General features: G+C 34.7%; 1 protein-coding gene and 1 long non-coding RNA gene across 10 annotated transcripts; both read left to right on the forward strand.

Moving 5' to 3' along the window:
- The first annotated feature begins 328 nt into the window (after positions 1-328).
- LOC137834701 (disease resistance protein RPM1-like) lies at positions 329-6,247 on the forward strand. 4 transcript variants are annotated; one of them, XR_011084935.1, is made up of 4 exons: positions 329-843; positions 1,183-3,613; positions 5,851-5,924; positions 6,104-6,247. XR_011084935.1 is itself a non-coding variant. In XM_068642845.1 (3 exons), the coding sequence occupies exons 1-2, from the start codon at positions 446-448 to the stop codon at positions 3,608-3,610; spliced, it is 2,826 nt and encodes a 941-aa protein (XP_068498946.1). In that variant the 5' UTR covers positions 329-445; the 3' UTR covers positions 3,611-3,613; positions 4,515-5,042. The 4 variants fall into 4 exon arrangements, 3 of the variants coding, with proteins under 3 accessions (XP_068498946.1, XP_068498947.1, XP_068498945.1); XM_068642845.1 differs by lacking the exons at positions 5,851-5,924; positions 6,104-6,247 and adding an exon at positions 4,515-5,042; XM_068642846.1 differs by lacking the exons at positions 5,851-5,924; positions 6,104-6,247 and adding an exon at positions 3,969-4,457.
- Positions 6,248-7,210: 963 nt separating this feature from the next.
- LOC137834702 (uncharacterized) lies at positions 7,211-10,421 on the forward strand. 6 transcript variants are annotated; one of them, XR_011084940.1, is made up of 6 exons: positions 7,211-7,597; positions 7,941-8,716; positions 9,013-9,088; positions 9,246-9,467; positions 10,154-10,239; positions 10,367-10,421. It is a non-coding gene; the product is annotated as an uncharacterized lncRNA (long non-coding RNA). The 6 variants fall into 6 exon arrangements; XR_011084939.1 differs by lacking the exon at positions 10,367-10,421 and having other exon boundaries at positions 7,212-7,597; positions 7,941-8,062; positions 8,226-8,716; positions 10,154-10,353; XR_011084941.1 differs by lacking the exon at positions 10,367-10,421 and having other exon boundaries at positions 7,215-7,597; positions 7,941-8,062; positions 8,499-8,716; positions 10,154-10,353.
- Positions 10,422-19,379: the final 8,958 nt, after the last annotated feature.

The raw sequence follows: 19,379 nt of genomic DNA on the forward strand, positions 1-19,379 counted from the left end.
AACCTTTTAAATAAAATTGGAATCACATTAAACTTTATATGAAGAGAAAAGTTTTGTTAACATTATATTATAAACAGTAAATAACATACTTTGACCCAGATGAATAAAATATTTATTTATTAAAGTGTAAAGGGCAGGATGTTAATATATCAGCACTCTTATAAGAACTGGAAAATAGAAATTAATTTTTAATATAAGAAGTAAACGGGTACCTTATATAAACAAATATAAACAAGGAATTCACCATTCTTTACACATGGTATATTACTGACCTACCTAACACTCATACACCTACTTTTTCTTCATGTATTAAAGCAAAGATTCCTCTAACAAGTTGAAGATAGCAGCATATAACTAAATCTACAAAATGAAAGGAGCTATGGTGGCCACAAATTCACCAAAACATCATACATGCTAGATTTTGAAGCTACATCACTGAGATGAAATGGCAGATAGTGCAGTATCCTTTGTTTTGGAACTGCTGTACCAACTTGTAAGAGAAGAAGGAAGTTTGTTGAAAGGCCTTGGAAATGATTTTTCAGACATCAAACAGGAGTTAGAGAGCATCAAAGCCTTCCTAAAGGATGCAGATAGAAGAGCTGGAGATCATGAAGGAGTAAAAACATGGGTGAAGCAGTTGAGAGAATTGTCTTTTTCCATAGAAGATGTCATTGATGAATACATAATGGATGTGGCACATAGAGTCTACCATCATCAACCATGCATAGCTTCACTCCAAAAGATTGCTCACCACATCAAAACCTTGAAGTCACGTCATCAGATTGCATCTGAGATTCAAGATATCAAGACAGAAGTTCAAGGAATCAAGGAAAGAAGTGCATGGTATGGTATAGTAAATAACAAGAATAATTTTTGGAAGTGATTGTTATTACTTGATATATCAACATAGCTGAGATATTGAGATGCTAAGTTGCATAGTGATGTCAAACAAAAAAAAAGTTTTATATAAAAAGAATAACAAGAATGGAGAAAAATATACTACTTTTAAAGACAAGACTAAATAGATATAATACTAATGATAAGTGTTCAATGACTATATAAGAATGAATAATAGCTTATAAGCAAGAACAATGCTTCTAAATGTATAGTAAGTAACTCAACCTTCATCTTTGTAACTTTCTGAGATTTTATTTTCTAATTGCAAGTGTTATTTCTAACAAGGTACAAGTTTCAATCTTCATTTGAAGATGGATCAACAAGCAATTCTAGAGGGGCAAAAGATTTCAAATGGGGTGATCCAAGAATTGCTGCACATTTCATTGAAGAAACTGAAGTGGTGGGGTTAGAACTCCCAAGAGATGAATTGATCGGTTGCTTGATAAAAGGAACCGACCAACTCTCATTGGTTTTTGTGGTAGGCATGGGAGGACTTGGAAAAACCACTCTTGCTGAACAAGTTTTCAATAATCAACAAGTGAAAAGACACTTTCACTGTGGTTCTTTTATCACAGTTTCTCAATCATACACTGTGAGGAAGCTATTGACAGAAATGATACAAAAGTTTTGCAAGGATGCTAATGAGCCTATTCCCAAGGGACTGCATGAGATGGATGATAAGACATTAGTAACAGAAGTGAGGCAATACCTTCAGTCAAAGAGGTATTTGTTGTTGTTTGATGATGTCTGGAAAGAAAATTTTTCCGATGAGATTCTGCTTGCCTTGCCTAATAACAACAAAGGAGGTAGAATCATCATCACCACTAGAATGATGCAAGTTGCAGAGTATTTTAAGAAATCAGTTCTTGTTCATGTTCACAAACTCCAACCTTTGTCTCCAAACAAAGCATGGGAGCTCTTCTGCAAGAAGGCATTTAGATTTGAACCAAGTGAGCAATGTCCAACTGAGCTTGAGGACATGTCAAAGGGTATTGTTGAAAAATGTGGAGGGCTACCACTAGCAATTGTTTGTCTTGGTGGTCTTTTGGCAACAAAATCAAAAACCATGTTTGAATGGAGAAAGGTATGTGAGAATCTGAGAATGGAGCTAGAGCACAATACACATTTAAATAGTTTGAAATGGATTTTATCTCTTAGTTATGATGATCTTCCTCACAATTTGAGATCATGCATGTTGTATTTTGGTCTGTATCCTGAGGACTACTCCATCAGTCGCAAGAGATTGACCAGGCAATGGATGGCTGAAGGGTTGGTCAAAAATGAGGAGAGAAAGCCTGAGGATGTTGCTGAAGACTACTTGACACAGTTAATAGGTAGAAGTTTGGTTCAAGTTTCCAGAGTTGGCTTTGATGGTAAAGTTAAAACTTGTCAGATCCATGATTTATTGCGTGAAGTCATCATTAGAAAGATGAATGAGTTAAGTTTTTGCCACTTAATGCATGAAGATGATGAACTAGACAGTGTTGGAATAACTAGAAGGTTTTCCATAGCTACTTGTTCCAACAATGTGCTGAGGAAAACTAGTAACTTGGGCATTCGTGCTATTTATGTTTTCACCAGAAGTGAATTGCCTGAAGATTTTGTTGGTAGATTATCTGCCAAGTTTAAGCTTTTGAAAGTTCTTGATTTTGAAAGAACTTTGTTGAATCATGTTCCTAATAATTTGGGGAATCTTTTCCACCTGAGGTACTTGAACTTGAGTCATACAAAAGTAGAGGTTCTTCCAAGATCCATTGGAAAGTTGCTGAACTTGGAAACATTGGATTTAAGACAAACACAGGTGCAAGTACTACCAAGAGAGATAAAAAACCTCACAAAGCTACGACTTCTTCCAGTCTACTACAGAAAATATGAAGGACAGTACTCTATGTTGAATTTCACAACTGGGGTGAAAATGGAAAAGGGTATTGGATGCTTGAAATCCTTACAAAAGCTGTACTTTTTGGAGGCTGATCATGGTGGATTAGACCTTATGCAAGAGCTCAAGATGTTGAAACAGTTAAGGAAGTTAGGTATAAGGCGAGTGCAAACAGAATACTCAAATGCATTATCTAGTGCAATAGGAGAGATGAGCCACCTTGAATCTCTCAATGTAAGTGCTAAAACTAAGGATGAAATCATTGACTTGAACTTTGCATCAACTCCACCACCCTACCTTCAGGTGTTGAATTTGAAAGCTAGAGTTACAAAGTTGCCTGATTGGATTCCAAAACTTAAGTATCTTGTGAAGTTAAGGCTTGGTTTATCAAATTTGGAAGGAGATCCACTGGACTCACTGCAAGATTTGCCAAATCTGTTGCGGCTGAATATGTGGGATGATGCATATGTTGGTGAAAGTTTGCACTTCAGAGGAGGAGGTTTTCCAAGGTTGAAGGAAGTGGATCTTACTAGACTAAGCAGATTAAGTTCTTTGTCTATAGATGAAGGAGCTTTGCTTGGTCTTGAGCACTTCAGATTTAAAGATAACCCCCAAATGAAGGTGGTGCCTCATGGCCTCAAACACTTGAAAAACCTTCAGTTTCTTGGCTTTGCTGATATGCCACCTGAATTGGTAGAAAGCATTGATCCAGAAAAGGGTGGACAAGATTATTCAGTGATCAAGCATATTCCCCTTGTCCTCATTCGTCAGAATGTTGGACCAAAATTCCATGACTATGAGTTGCGTCCTATTCCCACATTAGCCACTGTCTGAAAGGTAAAGCTATTGTTTCCTCATGACATTTTTATTCTTGTTCTTGTAACAGTTTGAATTTATAATGATGCTCTTATCAACAATATATGTTTTTGATTTCTGTATTTTGAATTTCCATTTCATGAATCAATCTTCAATCAATGTGTATTTCTTAAAGATCCCACATCGATTAGAAATTAGAACATTTCATAATATATAAGTAGGTGCAAACATTATCTTATAAGTTGGTTTAGCTTAAAGTCGACTTCTAATTATATATTCTCTCACATGTTTCAAACAAAACTATGGTTTACGCATGCTTAGCTTGCTACTACTTAAAGAAATCAAGAATATCATTTATAGTAAAACAAATAAACAGTTGAAAGACAAAAATTTCAATGAGACTGAGGAGAGACAATGAAGAGCTACAAGAAGAAAAGTCAGGATGTTTTGTTTTCGGAAAACCAGTTTTGTTCACCCTCGGTCTGGGACTTACTACGCCTTACTCCTTAGGTATTTTGCTCTGAAATTTCTACCAGAAATTCGTCATTGTGTCTATTGAGTTTTGGCTGTGATTTGATTCCCAAATTCGTCCCACAAGATTCACAATAAACTTTTTATTCACAACTGCCAGAGCTTAAAGGAAGGTTCGTTTGTGTGTGAAACTGTTTGATATTTTTCCTAGGTCAATACTCATTCGTTTGACCTAAAATTTGTCGCATTTTGTCCCAAGTTCAGTCGAGATTCTTACGTGGAATTTCAGGAAAAAATTATTTCGGAAGAATTTTTCAAAAATTTTGTGCAAACCAAGGCTATCCTCTACTAAAACTTGTGAAATTTTGCCATACTTTTTGCAATTTTATTTTGGGTCCATATTGCGCTGAAAAAATTCACACAAGTACTTTCATATGTTGTTTGCGCCCAGGTAAGGAGGCACGCCCATAAACAAATCACAGAAAGAAGATACGGGGAAGAAAAGCCAGGATGTTTTGTTTTCGAAAAACTAGTTTTGTTCACCCTCGGTCTGGGACTTACTACGCCTTACTCCTTGGGTGTTTTGGTATGAAATTGTTACCAGACACTCGTCGTGTTGTCTATTTAGTTTTGGCTGAGATTTGATTCCCAAATTTGTCCCACAAGATTCGCAATTAACTTTTTATTCACCACTGTCAGGGATGAAAGGAAGATTTGTTTGTGTGTGAAACTGTTTGATTTTTTTTCCTAGGTCAATACTCATCTGTTTGACCTGAAATTTGTCGTATTTTTTCCCAAATTCAATCGAGATTCTTACGTGGAATTTCAGAAAAAAAAACTATTTCGAGAAAAATTTTCATAAATTTTGTGAAAACCAAGGCTTTCAACTAGCAACGGAAGATTCTACATTAACCCTTTTTTTTGTTTCATCTCCTTTTGTATTTGATATGACTCTCTCAAGCATACTGAGATTGAATGTAACTAATCCAACTCTCTTGTACTACATATTTATCTATATGATATCCTTTTTATTCTTAATGATTAGAATTTTGTTCTTAATGTTAAGATGAATTAATCACTCGTCCTTTGATGATTTATATTCAGGTTGAAAAATAGATCTAAATTTGGGTTGAATCAAATCATCTAATATAGATTTGAAATTATTATTCGAATCAAGTTTGAAGCTTAAGGCAAAGGTTCTGCTACGATAATTTGATGAATCAATTGTTAGAATAGAATCTTTAGAAGTTCTAAAATCGAGGAATTGATTTATAAGGATCTTTAAACTTTCAATAACATTGAAAGATTAAGTACGTATATAGATAATCAAGGGAGTGCAGAAGACTGAGATAGGTGAAATTGAATGTCAATACCTTTTATCATTGTTATAACCCAGTTTTATTATTACTTGCTTCAAGTTAATTTCATAACTCAACCATAGATAAAACTTATTGAAAAACTCTTTTTGTAAAACTTTTGTGTAAGTTTAAAAGTAGAATATAGGAATTGTTGTTCTTGTATGAGTGGTCGACACAACGATTGAACAATTGATTTCTTCTGTTTGATCGTATTTCACTTCTTTCTTCTTTTACTATTAACTCTTAACTTCGACTTTCAGTCGGGAGTGTACCTCAAATAAGTGTTTCGTATTCAATGCAATAATTATTATAATAATGATGTAACATAATTAACCATCGTATTATGGTGTTTTGGCTAATTATAATACCTTGCAGAAATGGATCATGAAGATAACTACAATAATCTTTCTATTTCCTTTTCTTTAACAGGAAAAGCCCAACAAAAATGGCTGCAATCTCACCCAAACCAGAGTTTGACAAGATGGGAAGATACAGTGAAGAAGGTTTTATCCAAATTTTTCCCTCTCTTCCCTCCTTCTACATATATTTCCATGTGAAGATTGAGAAAGATAGGGAGTTTTATTGAGAAAATGTACAAAACATGAATTTGATGTAACACAACTTAACATCTTTTGTAATGGGATGAGACCACAGACTAAGATGTTGTTTGATGATTTTGCAGGCAGATCAATCATGATGAAGGACTTTGAAGAAGTCATCACAATTATTGATGCAGTAGCATCCAGTGATAATCAAGCCCACACCAAAACATGAATTTCAGATTTTAGAGTTAGATGCACAAAATGTTATCTTAGGTTTCTTTGACATTTTCAAGAATGTTTAATTTGATCAATACAATTTTAAAATTGTTTCATTTCAATAAAAAAATAAAAAAATCTCTTTCTACTTATAGATGCATGATTGTAAATATATCAACACTATTTTCTATAATATTAAATGTTTTCTTTGTAAAAATATTTCTAAAGAAGGATGAAAGAATTTATAACTTTTTGTGTGAAAAAATATCCTAAAAGACATATTTAATAGCTCTTGGGTCTTGTTTTTCCCTTTACTATATGTGAACATGTACAAATGATACACCCCAAATATTCTAGGTGGAAGCTTAAATGTATGAGTTATGTTATGTATGGATAAAATAAGTGTAGAAATTCCATTGAACTTTTTAAAGACAAAATAATAGAAGATAATATTAATTAAATAGGTCAGAGTAAGTATAGCCTTCCCTAAAAAAATTTGAAACATTACTGCTCCAGTTTGTTCTAATAAGTGCTATTTTTTCATTCAACAACTCCATGTTGTTTAGGTTTATACATATGAAGATTCATAAATTATCCCTTCCTTTTTAAAAAAACAATTAAGATATGATTAAAATAATCTTTAATATTATCAGACCTAATTTTCTTGATAATAACTCCAAATTGATTCTTAATGAGTGACACAAACTATATAACAACACACTACAAAAAGTTTTAATTTTAGTAGGAGTTTATTAATGGAGGTTACTATAACCTCTAGTAAAACACAAATATAGTAGAGGTTTTTCTAAACCCCTAGTAAGACACATATTTACTTGAGGTTTTCTAAACCCCTAGTAAGACATTGAGGTTTTCCAAACCTCTAATAAAGCCAATAATTTTTTAATAAATAAAAATAAAATATTTTAATTTTTTTTTCTTGGCTTCTCTTTTTTTCTCCTTTTTTAACCTAAGATTAGTAAAAACTAGAAAACATAAAAGTGATGTTGAGATAGTTTTTTTAGTTTTAATTAAGTGAGATGGTGTCTTTTCTTTCTAACCTAAGAAACGTCTCCATTCACACTCTCTCTAACCCTAAAAGTTTCTCCATTCACACTCTAAAAGCTTCTCTATTCACATTCTTCTCTAACCATAAACGCTTCCCCTTTCACAATCTTCTCTAACCCTAAACACTTCTTTAATCTCTCATCTTCAACAACAAATTCGAACTTAGTTTAGAATTCTCGTCATTCGTGCTACGCCATTTTGGTTGTGGATGTGGTGTTATGTCTATAACTTCCTCTCAATAATTCATGATTCTTCGCTCCGCAACTCATGGTTCGTCGTAATTCTTCGCTCTACAACTCATGGTTCGTCGTATTCGTGGCGAGGTTCATACACACATTGGTGCTTCCATCTAGGTATTATTGTCTATTCTATTTGTTTGGATTATTCAATGCAATGCCTGTATTATTACCGTTGTTTCAAATTGGGGATAAACTTGAAATCCAATAAATTGGGGATAATCGAGTTTTACCTCTGTTTTGTATTATGCAATTGCTGTATATTTTGAATCACTGTTCCACTGCTTGTGATGGATTATTATTGGCCTGTTGTGTAGGAAAGAGTTATTTTCTTATATCGTATGTCGTTATTATAATTTTTTTAAATCCAAAGACTAGTTTTTTATGTTTTTAGGAGTCTTTTATAAAGATTACAGTAAAAAACAGGAAAATAAGATTTGGTCATTCACTATTTTCAAAGGATAAGTGCTAAAATGCCCAAGAAATTGAAGCGAAAAGTACTTCACTTTGCAAAATGATTCTAGATTTCTTGCCTCAATGCCAACTTTTGGAGCACTCCTTTTGTATCTCTGCAGATTTAAGGTTATTTTCTTCAATACTTGGGCCTTCATTTTCTTTAATACATAGTTTCTATATAATTGAAATCTGGTCTTCTAACTTTAGTCCATTATTTTTTTAACATCTTTTTCGAGTGATATTCATGGCCTTTCTTTCTCTTTGCTTCATATTTTTCTAATGATGCCAGGATTTCCAAGCTTACATACGTATTCAACATCTCTATTCTCACATTCAGTAGTTTCTCTTATTCTGTACAATCTATGATTTTAATCCTTCTATTATTTTTAGGATACTTTATTGGAACTTGAGTTTCAAGGTGTAAAAAAAAAATCACCATGCTTCAATTGTTAAGTTTTTTTCAGCAGATGTTATTTTAATTCAGTGACAAGTGATTTGATTCCATGAATATATCTCCATATTAAAGAGATCATCTAACATATTAATTTGTACGTTCTCTCAGTTTGCTTCTCTTACAGATAAGAGATAAATCATGTATAAAGCATTTAATGTTCCGAGATCCTATATTTTTGGTACACAAGACCTAAGATTTTATTTGTCATATCTACCGCAACAAGGAACCTTTCACAATACAGGACCTTCATGGGTTTGTGGAGTCGTAGTGATGAGCATCAAAGATGATCACATTGGCTTTCCTGGGTTGTCTCAGTTGGATCCTATGTATGTTAAAAAGTATTTTGTATTTTTTTTTGTTTAAAGACTTACATCCATTAGTTGTGTTGACAAATGGTGTTGGCAGATATTCCTTCATTTTGGTTGTTGTCAACGCAAGTCCAAACACTATAAAAAATTATTTTTTTCTTTTGTCTGCCATTCTTTTGTCTGTCATTCTTTTTTTCTTCATCTTCTTGAATCTTCTTTTTCAGCTATCTTGACACATCTCCTCTTCCTTGCTTTTTATTTAGTAGTTGTCTTGCTTGGATGCTAAATTAATAATGACGTGTTTATACTGACAGAACAACAATCCTACTATAGAGATCTGCATGTCAAGCCCCTTGGCCTTCTCCTTACTTAGATGCTTTTGGTGAGGAGGTAAGTTTACCTTTTGATAGATTTACTAACATACCAAACATTATTCGTTTCTTCTCTGCAACCAAGAAGCTGATAGAACCAAGTAATTTATATGATTATTTATACCAAATGTTAGCTGGTTATAATTTATATATTTTATGTGCTTTGGTTTTTGTAGCCCCCTTCCTGTCTTGAGGCCATTGGAGAGCGATTCAGGTTCAACATTCTCAGATATTATGAACTATCAAAGGTTTGTTTTGAGTTCTGTGTTGCAAATGATAAGGGGGAAGTTTACGGTTCCATCTATAAGTGTGGGGTAGGCCTTATAAATGTTCTAGAAGTGCATAATGTTTTACAAGAGTTGGCCATTGGAGTGAATCAAGCTCTTCTGATACCTCTGGTATGGAACTCATTACTCCCTTTCATTGATATCTTATAATCTTCTATTAGAATAAACCTTGAATAACTGCTCATAACTATCTATTTTAAATTGTCATGATCATAGAAAAGAAAGGGATAAGTTTAGGTTTCAACCAATTATTAGGTTGTTAAAAGGTATATAAACTGGAATCGATTGATACCGAACTAAATTGAATGATATATAATAAAATTAAATTGTTTAGAAAGACACTAAACTAAAATTATTATATTAGTGTAGTCTTTAGAAGCGGAATAGTTTCTAAAAGAACGTTTTGAACTAATTTGGATTATAACTTGAGATTGAAAAATATTATCTAAGATTTCTAATGGTAATAATTCAAAACACTTCAGATGTTTCAAATAAGAAACAATTTAGAGTAACTCAATTTTGTTCAATTCATCAAAACCATGATGTAATTGAGTTTAATTGAATTTTAAAATAGTTCACTTCAGTTCATGCATTTTGCCCAGTTCTACCAATTATACCAACATTTTACTTTTCTTCAAACAGGTGTGTTAACATACTGTTTTTTAGGAATTATATTAGCATATTTGCACCTATTATTTTCATAGTTATAACTTATAGTACTTTCTTACCCATATTTGTATTTCTATCATATCCATACTCATAATCATTTGCAATTTATCATTTTTTTTTGTCTTCAGATGTAGATTCAAATTGTTAAACCAGATTCAGCTGAAAAGGGTAAATCTACTCACAAGGAAACAAAACTGATTCCGAAACAAATGTAGTAAGTCAAGAGTTCTACATTTCATCAACAAAGTTGTCCTTCAGGATCTTACTAGAAGTGTAAAAAAAAATATAACATTTTATTGTTATTTTAATTTTCAATTTTGTCAATCATTTATATTGTGCAGCTCAAATATGGAAGTAATAAAGAAGCACCAGTTAATGGTATTCTAAGGGTTGTGTGATGTGATTCCAATAGCCACACAGAAGAAGAGTCTTGACACTTTGAGGAATCACCTTGAGCTGGAAAATATAGAGGCACTTTCTTAGAAGTTTGATCATGGTTCTAAGTCAAGAACTCACCAATAACAAGTACCAAATCCCAAACTCATTTGGATGAACCAAATATTGTCAAATTGAATCAACAAAGGAATTTAAAAAGAAGAGACCGAACAAAATTGAATTAAAATCAAATGTACCGAACAGAATTAAGAAACAAACAGAATATAGGTGCTGGAAAATTAGAAGAACCGAAACAACAACAACTCAAAACACAAGGCAACATGAACAAATTGAAGAAGAAGAAAGGAAGGAGAAGAGAATGCTCATGAAGATGGAAGAATGGTTGGATGATCACGCCACTAGAAGTATGGATGCTCCTAGATGAGTGTGCAAGCCGCCACTTGAGGAAACCATGGTCCTTCAAGATAAGACTAGAGTAGAAGCTCAAAGCTCTCCAAATGCTCACTCCAATTTTGAGTATAGTTTCTTTAGATAAATTCAAATATGAATTTTACAAGGAAGGCACCTCTATTTATAGCCTAAGGTGCTGAAAAATGAAAGCTAAAACAATTCAAAATTCCTTCCAATTCAAACTAGAACCGGCGCCTATTTGCAAAGCAAGGAAGGTGTGATCCTTTCCTTCACTTTGGCACCCCCTATTCTACTCCTACACCTATCTACTAATACACCCCCCTAAAGCTCCTAACTAAAGCCTAAAAGATGCTATAACAAAAGAGGTTTCTAAGGTTTCCCTCTAAGCACCTTCAACTAAAGACACTACAGAAAGAGAAAATAAATGTCCTCTAGCTCCCAAGGCTTTGAACATGCTTCTTGTAATCCTTTGAGGTGGACTTTGACCTCCATGGGCGTCCTCCATTTGTGCCTCCACCTCTTCTTGAGCTTGATGAGTGGCCTCCATGTTCTCTTGGGCTTGATCTCCATCATACTCCCCGAGTTGGAGAGAATTCGACCACGAATTCTGGAGACCTACAGAAAAAGGAGTTAGATCGCTGACATTAAAAGTATGACTACCTAAGAATGTATCAGGCATATCTAACTCATAAGCATTGTCATTAATCCTCTTGAGGATTTGGAAAGGTCCATCCCCTCGAGGCATTAGTTTGGACTTCCTTTGAGTAGGAAAACGATCCTTCCTCAAGTGAAGCCAAACCCAATCGCCCTCATCAAACAACAATGCTTTTCTCCTTTTATTGGCAAGTTCAGCATACTTGCCAACCTTCTTCTCAATTCTCTTCTTGATGTCTTTATGCAAAGTTTTCACAAAAGAAGCCTTTTCAGCCCCATCTTTGCACAAGACATCTTCAAGAAGGGGAATAGGAAGAAGATCAAGAGGTGTTAGGGGATTAAACCCATAGACCACCTCAAAAGGAGAATGGGAGGTGGTAGAATTTACTACTCGGTTATATGCAAACTCAACATGGGGTAGTAAATTCTCCCACACTCTAGGATTCCCCGAAATAAAGCATCTCAATAGTTGTCCCAAAGTTCTATTCACCACCTCGGTTTGACCATCAGTTTGTGGGTGGCAAGTGGTAGAAATTAAAAGCTTAGTTCCAAGCTTGCCCCACAAGGTCTTCCAAAAGTGACTCAAGAACTTAGGATCTCTATCGGACACTATAGACCTAGGAATCCCATGCAAGCGAACCACTTCTTGGAAGAAGAGGTTTGCAATGTGGCATGCATCATCCACTTTGTGGCAAGGAATAAAGTGAGCCATCTTTGAAAAACGATCCACTACCACAAAAATGGAGTCCTTTCCCTTTGATGTCTTGGGTAAGCCTAAGATGAAATCCATAGATATATCTACCCAAGGCATTGAAGGGATAAGAAGAGGAGTATAAAGACCATGGGGATGCATTTTAGATTTAGCTTTGCGGCAAGCTATGCATTTATCACACAAACTATGAACATGTTTATGCATATGAGGCCAAAAGAAATGTTCATGCAACACATCCAAAGTTTTAGCAACCCCAAAATGTCCCATTAAGCCCCCCTCATGAGCTTCTCTAACAAGAGATAATCTAATAGAGCATTGGGGAACACAAAGACGTTTTCCTTTAAAAAGAAAGCCATCTTGAATAAAAAAATCTTTGTGTCCTCCCTTAAGACACTCTTGATAGAGGAGAGAAAAATCAAGGTCATCATGATAAAGTTCCTTAATGTGATCAAAACCAAGATATTGAGAGGTTAAAAGATTTAGCAAGGTGTATCTTCTAGAAAGAGCATCCGCCACAATATTTATTTTGCCTTGCTTGTGTTTGATCACATAAGGAAATTGCTCAATGAATTCCACCCACTTAGCATGCCTCTTGTTAAGTTTGTTTTGGCTTTTCAAATATTTAAGAGATTCATGATCACTATGTATCACAAACTCTTTGGGAAAAAGATAGTGTTGCCAAGTAAACAAAGCCCTAACAAGTGCATATAATTCCTTATCATAGGTGGAATAGTTGAGATGACTTCCCTTCAATTTCTCACTAAAATAGGCTATGGGGTGGCCCTCTTGAAGGAGAACAACCCCAATACCTATGCTTGAAGCATCACACTCAATCTCAAATGTCTTAGTGAAATTAGGAAGGGCCAAGATGGGAGCATTAGTCAATTTTTCTTTCAAAGTATCAAAAGCATTTTGTTGTGCTTCTCCCCAATGAAAGACCACATCCTTTTTCACTGTCATTGAGTGGTGCGGCAATGGTACCAAAGTTTGGGACAAATCTTCTATAGAAAGAAGCAAGCCCATGAAAACTTCGGACCTCATTCAAAGATTTCGGTGTAGGCCAATTTTGAATGGCCACCACCTTTGTTTTGTCCACATGGACCCCTTTACAACTCACAACAAACCCTAGGAATTCTATATGATCAAGAGCAAACATACATTTAGCAAGGTTAGCATACAAATGTTCCTTCCTAAGGGTTTCCAAAACTTGCCTAACATGCAACCTATGGTCATTCAAAGATAAGCTATAAATGAGAATGTCATCAAAGTAAACCACAACAAACTTACCAATGAAAGGTCTAAGAACATGATGCATGAGGCGCATGAAGGTACTTGGTGCATTAGTTAAACCAAAAGGCATAACTAACCACTCATATAAACCAAAGTTGGTCTTAAAAGCCGTCTTCCATTCATCACCCGGTTTGATACGGATTTGATTGTAGCCGCTTTTAAGATCAATCTTTGAAAATATTTTTGAACCATGTAATTCATCCAACAAATCATCTAGTCTAGGTATGGGATGCCTATACTTAATGGTTATGTTATTGATGGCCCTACAATCCGAACACATTCGCCATGTGCCATCCTTTTTTGGCACTAAGATGATAGGCATAGCACAAGGACTCATGCTATCTTGCACCCACCCTTTTTCAATCAAAGCCTCAACTTGTTGGCGAATTTCCTTGGTTTCACTTGGATTGGTCCTATATGCGGGACGATTTGGTAAAGAAGAGCCCGGTATCAAATCAATTTGGTGCTCAATCCCTCTCAAAGGTGGAAGTCCATTTGGAGGATCTTGAAACACATCTTTGAACTCGTCTACCAAATTTCCCAAGCAATGAGGACTATCAACAAGTGATTCTATGCTAAGAGTTCTAGGGATGGCTAAAAAAAGAGGATGATGAGCCACTATTTCCCTTTCAATGTCACGCCTAGACACAAGGAGTGTAGGCTTAGAACTCTTATCTTTTTTATCTTTTTTATCTTTTTCACTCTCCCTCTTTTTCTTCATGATAACTTGGTCCTCATGGACTTCTCTTGGAGAGAGAGATTTTAAAGTAACCTTGTGACCATGGAATTCAAAAGATAATTTGTTGGTAAAGCCATCATGTAAAACTTTTCTATCAAATTGCCAAGGCCTTCCCAAAAGAACATGAGTGGCTTCCATGGGCACAACATCACATAATACCTCATCTTTGTATTTTCCAATGGAGAAATGGATGAGGACTTGTTTATTAACAATTATTTCTCCTACTTCACTAAGCCATTGTAACTTGTAGGGCTTTGTATGAGAGATAGTAGGCAATCCAAGCTTATCTACTACTCTTGTACTAGCCACATTTGCACAACTACCCCCATCCACTATCAAGGAACAAATGTTGTTTTGAATAAGACATCTTGTATGGAAAATATTTTCCCTTTGACTTTCATCAAAAGGTTGTGAAACTTGTCCAAGAAGTCTTCTCACAACTAACAAGTCCCTTTCAAGTGGACATTCGCTCTCTTCCTCACTAGATGCATGAGAATGCAATGAATGCTTTGAAGAATCCGAATCATGCTCACTAACTACAATGCCCTCATGCATGTACATACTTCGTTTGGAAGGACAATTTGCAGCAATATGACCATAACCCATACATTTAAAGCATTTAGTGTTAGATGTTCTAGTGGGAGACTTAGGTCTAGACGTTGATGGCTTAGATTCCTTGGGTTTGAAAGAAGAATCTTTGGAAGGATGTTTAGAAAAAGAAGTTTTGTTTCTCCAAGACTTGGAGTAGTATCCATTATTGGAAGCATTTTTAAAAGAGTTTTTCTTAGCAAGTTGGGCTTCCACCTTCATTGCAAGATGAACTAAAGAGCCCAATGATGAATACTCTTGTAACTCAACAATGTCTTGGATATCCTTCCTAAGACCACTCACAAACCTAGCAACCATGGCTTCTTCACTTTCTTCTAATTCAATTTTAAGCACAAGCGTCTCAAGCTCCTTATAATATTCATCCACATTTAGCGCGCATATGATCCTTTAAAGAGTTCCAAGAGTCCACGGGAGGACCCTTGTGATAGATAATGTCCTTTACAATTCCATGCCACCATTTCATGGCATAATCACTAAACTCTAGGGTGGCTAGCTTGAGCTTATGCTCATCTTGGATCTCATGGATCTCAAAAATTTGTTCACACTTAGCCTCTCAATCTAAATACACATTTGGATCACTAGAACCATTAAAACAAGGTAGTTTGACCGAAGGAAGCTTGGACTTTGCATCATAATAGAAGTCATTGCCGTAGTGAATTCTTTCCCCATGGTGATGATGTCTTTGTCCATGGACTTGGGGTGGAGGTCTCCTTCTCCTATGCTCATCTTCACGGCCAACATCATTTGAAGAAGCTCTTGAAGATGGTCTATGAGAATGATGTCCATCATGGATAGAAGGAGATGGTCTAGCTTGTTGGACCTCCATCTTTTGCATTTTCTCTTCCAACCGTCTAATTGTTCTTTGAGCTTCATGTAATTCACCAAGAATGGAAGCTTTGGAAGGAGAATTCTGCTTGTAGGATGCATCACTTGAAGATCCAGCCATTTGTAATTAAAAACAGCAAACACACAAAACAGCAAACAAGTTAAAAATTAGCAAAAACAGTGAGCTGTAATGAAACTGCCGAAGTGAACTTAAGGCTGAAAAAGATATCACTCTCAAAGAAATAATGTTCTTGCTCCAATCTGATCTTGAGGCCTTGGAATCCTCAAATGAAATATGTCAAAGCAAGCACACCAATCTTAAGAGCAAACCACCACAAAACCAAAGAAACAATAAAGACAAACAAGAAAAGGTATAAGCAAGGAAAGGTAATTGCAAAAGGAAAATTATATGTAAGACAAACTCAAAGAGTAAGAATGAAAGACAATCAAGAAAATAAAGAACTCAATGAGAAAAGTAGGCACACAAAAGAATACCTAAGGAAAAGCACTAGAGTAGATGAAGAAAACAAAAATATTAGCTACTGGAAATTTTTTTTTTTTAAATGCAAACTGTGTTTGATATTCACTGATTTAACTGGAACGTTGTAGAGCGAACTGGATTATGAAATTTATACCACAGAAACTTCAAGATGTTAACTCAATAATGGCACTGGAATCAATTAAAAACAGTAAGCCAAATGAGAGAAAAAAAATTTTTAAAATCACTGCCAGATTACCGTATTTTTTTCGGCAGGAATGTACACTTTTTTTATTTTATTTATCATTTTTTGTGTACTTCATATTTTTGAATGATTCTTTTTTCTATTCTTTTCTAACACTTTGAATATCTCAAATCCAGAATTTCAGAATTTTACAGTACGTAAATCAGTTGCAATAAGGAAAAACAGTAAGCACTCTTTTCAGAAACAGAGGAATCCTAATAGGAATAAAAAAACAGAATGATGAACTAGCAAAGACATAATAGAAAATGATGTATTGGAACTTGTATAGGTCTAGAATACAAGTATGAACTCAATTCTAAAAAGAAAATGCACAAAGGATCAACATCAATTCAGAAAATTATATGACACCAAAGCAAGAAACAATCAAAACAATAAAAGTACTACTAGAAGTAATGACATATAAGGAATAACATGACTAAGACAAAACTTAACATGATTCAAAAATTAAAAGACACAACACAAATTGTAACAAGTGAAAGGAAGCTTAAGGTAAACTCTAGGAAGGATAATGCCATTCCAAAAGAGCAACCATACTCATAAGAATTATGAGTGCCATAAACCTTTCCACAAACACTTGGAGCAAAAAGAAAAAACAGCAAGAATACTCAATTAAAATTCTAAAACAGAAACTTAAATTGCAAGAAATTAAAAAGAGCTCTTGAAATAAAGTGCACACAACTCAACAATTAAACAAGAAGAACCTAAGACTCATGATACCACATGATGTGATTCCAATAGCCACACAGAACAAGATTCTTGACACTTTGAGGAATTACCTTGAGCTGGAAAATATAGAGGCACTTTCTTAGAAGTTGGATCATGGTTCTAAGTCAAGAACTCACCAATAACAAGTACCAAATCCCAAACTCATTTGGATGAACCAAATATTGTCAAATTGAATCAACAAAGGAATTTAAAAAGAAGAGACCGAACAAAATTGAATTAAAATCAAATGTACCGAACAGAATTAAGAAACAAACAGAATATAGGTGCTGGAAAATTAGAAGAACCGAAACAACAACAACTCAAAACACAAGGCAACATGAACAAATTGAAGAAGAAGAAAGGAAGGAGAAGAGAATGCTCATGAAGATGGAAGAATGGTTGGATGATCACGCCACTAGAAGTATGGATGCTCCTAGATGAGTGTGCAAGCCGCCACTTGAGGAAACCATGGTCCTTCAAGATAAGACTAGAGTAGAAGCTCAAAGCTCTCCAAATGCTCACTCCAATTTTGAGTATAGTTTCTTTAGATAAATTCAAATATGAATTTTACAAGGAAGGCACCTCTATTTATAGCCTAAGGTGTTGAAAAATGAAAGCTAAAACAATTCAAAATTCCTTCCAATTCAAACTAGAACCGGCGCCTATTTGCAAAGCAAGGAAGGTGTGATCCTTTCCTTCACTTTGGCACCCCCTATTCTACTCATACACCTATCTACTAATACACCCCCCTAAAGCTCCTAACTAAAGCCTAAAAGATGCTATAACAAAAGAGGTTTCTAAGGTTTCCCTCTAAGCACCTTCAACTAAAGACACTACAAAAAGAGAAAATAAATGTCCTCTAGCTCCCAAGGCTTTGAACATGCTTCTTGTAATCCTTTGAGGTGGACTTTGACCTCCATGGGCGTCCTCCATTTGTGCCTCCACCTCTTCTTGAGCTAGATGAGTGGCCTCCATGTTCTCTTGGGCTTGATCTCCATCATTGTGTATACTCAGATGCCATTTTAGGCCATAGGCTTAAGTTAGGCCCCACTTTTTTTCAAATATTTCTGTATAATGTATTTATATAGTGTGTAATATATATTTTATTTATGACTGCATATTTCTTATTATAATGAAAAACTAATTATGAATAGTTTGCGTTTTTCATGTAATTAAACAAATTTAATAAATATTAGATACTCTCAAGGAGCATTACTAATTACTAGTTTTATGTATAAATTAATTTTGCTTGCTAATGAATGCAAATTTTGCTATTAGATCATTATTTCAAACTCGATGAATTTGTGGTTAATCCTTCCTAACTAAAGTTGATCTTAATAAAAGTTTTTAAAGCAAAATGGCATAACATTGATTGATAACAAAATCATGTTCTGGTGCAAGGACCCATAGATGGTAGGCTTGATTTGTATGTCGTTTCACAGATTCCCTTATACTTACCACCAATATTTTTCAGCTCACCGGATACTTAATGAATAAGATGAATAAATTATTAAGATATAATTATTTGGTATTAGTACGAAATCGTGTACATTTTCTACATTAATAATTCAATATCTATATTTTTATTATGAAAAAATTATACCTATATAATATTGTGAAATAAAAAAAAGTTGAAGAGTAGTAGTGTTAGGTGGTAGAAGAAGAACATAGGGTATGAGAAAATAATGGGGCTATTTTGGTTTAACATTTTTATTATTTGTCATCTACTTTTTTATATATGCACCTCCTAAAAGTAATGAGGTTTTCAAAACCGCCGAGATTAGTGGGGGTTTTCAAAACCGTCGGGATTAGTGGAGGTTTTCAAAACCGTCGGAAATAGCGGAGGTTTTCAAAACCATCGGGAATTGCGGGGGTTTTCAAAACCGTCGGGAATAGCGGAGGTTTGCAAACCGCCGGTAACGTCTGTGATTAGTTAGCGACGCTGGATCTTCCAGGGGAAAAGCAAACCGCGGGTAACGCACTTAACGGGGGTTAAAACCGCCGGTAACGCCAAATATAACCTCCATTAAAAATAATTTTTTTTGTAGTGACAGAGCTAACCTCACATTTGTGTTTAAAGACTTGTGCAATCATCAATAAAGGTGTTAAATCATTTAGCCCTCAAAATATTATGAGCTTTAGAAGGACCACACACAATATATAAGATTTGTTATAAAAAAAAAAAACACATTACATGAGAGATCTTTAGTAAATTTGTTTATAGATATCAAGTTTGTGGACACTTTTGGAGGTTTGTGCACACACTTTTG

Source organism: Phaseolus vulgaris, chromosome 5 (assembly GCF_000499845.2).
Source record: "Phaseolus vulgaris cultivar G19833 chromosome 5, P. vulgaris v2.0, whole genome shotgun sequence".
NCBI lineage: Eukaryota > Viridiplantae > Streptophyta > Magnoliopsida > Fabales > Fabaceae > Phaseolus > Phaseolus vulgaris.

Bases quoted from the DNA above. Each gene is read 5' to 3' on its own strand.
- LOC137834701 (XM_068642845.1), top strand. From the start codon at position 446: ATGGCAGATAGTGCAGTATCCTTTGTTTTGGAACTGCTGTACCAACTT. The intron at 844-1,182 runs GTATGGTATAGT...ATTTCTAACAAG, and splicing joins ATCAAGGAAAGAAGTGCATG to GTACAAGTTTCAATCTTCAT.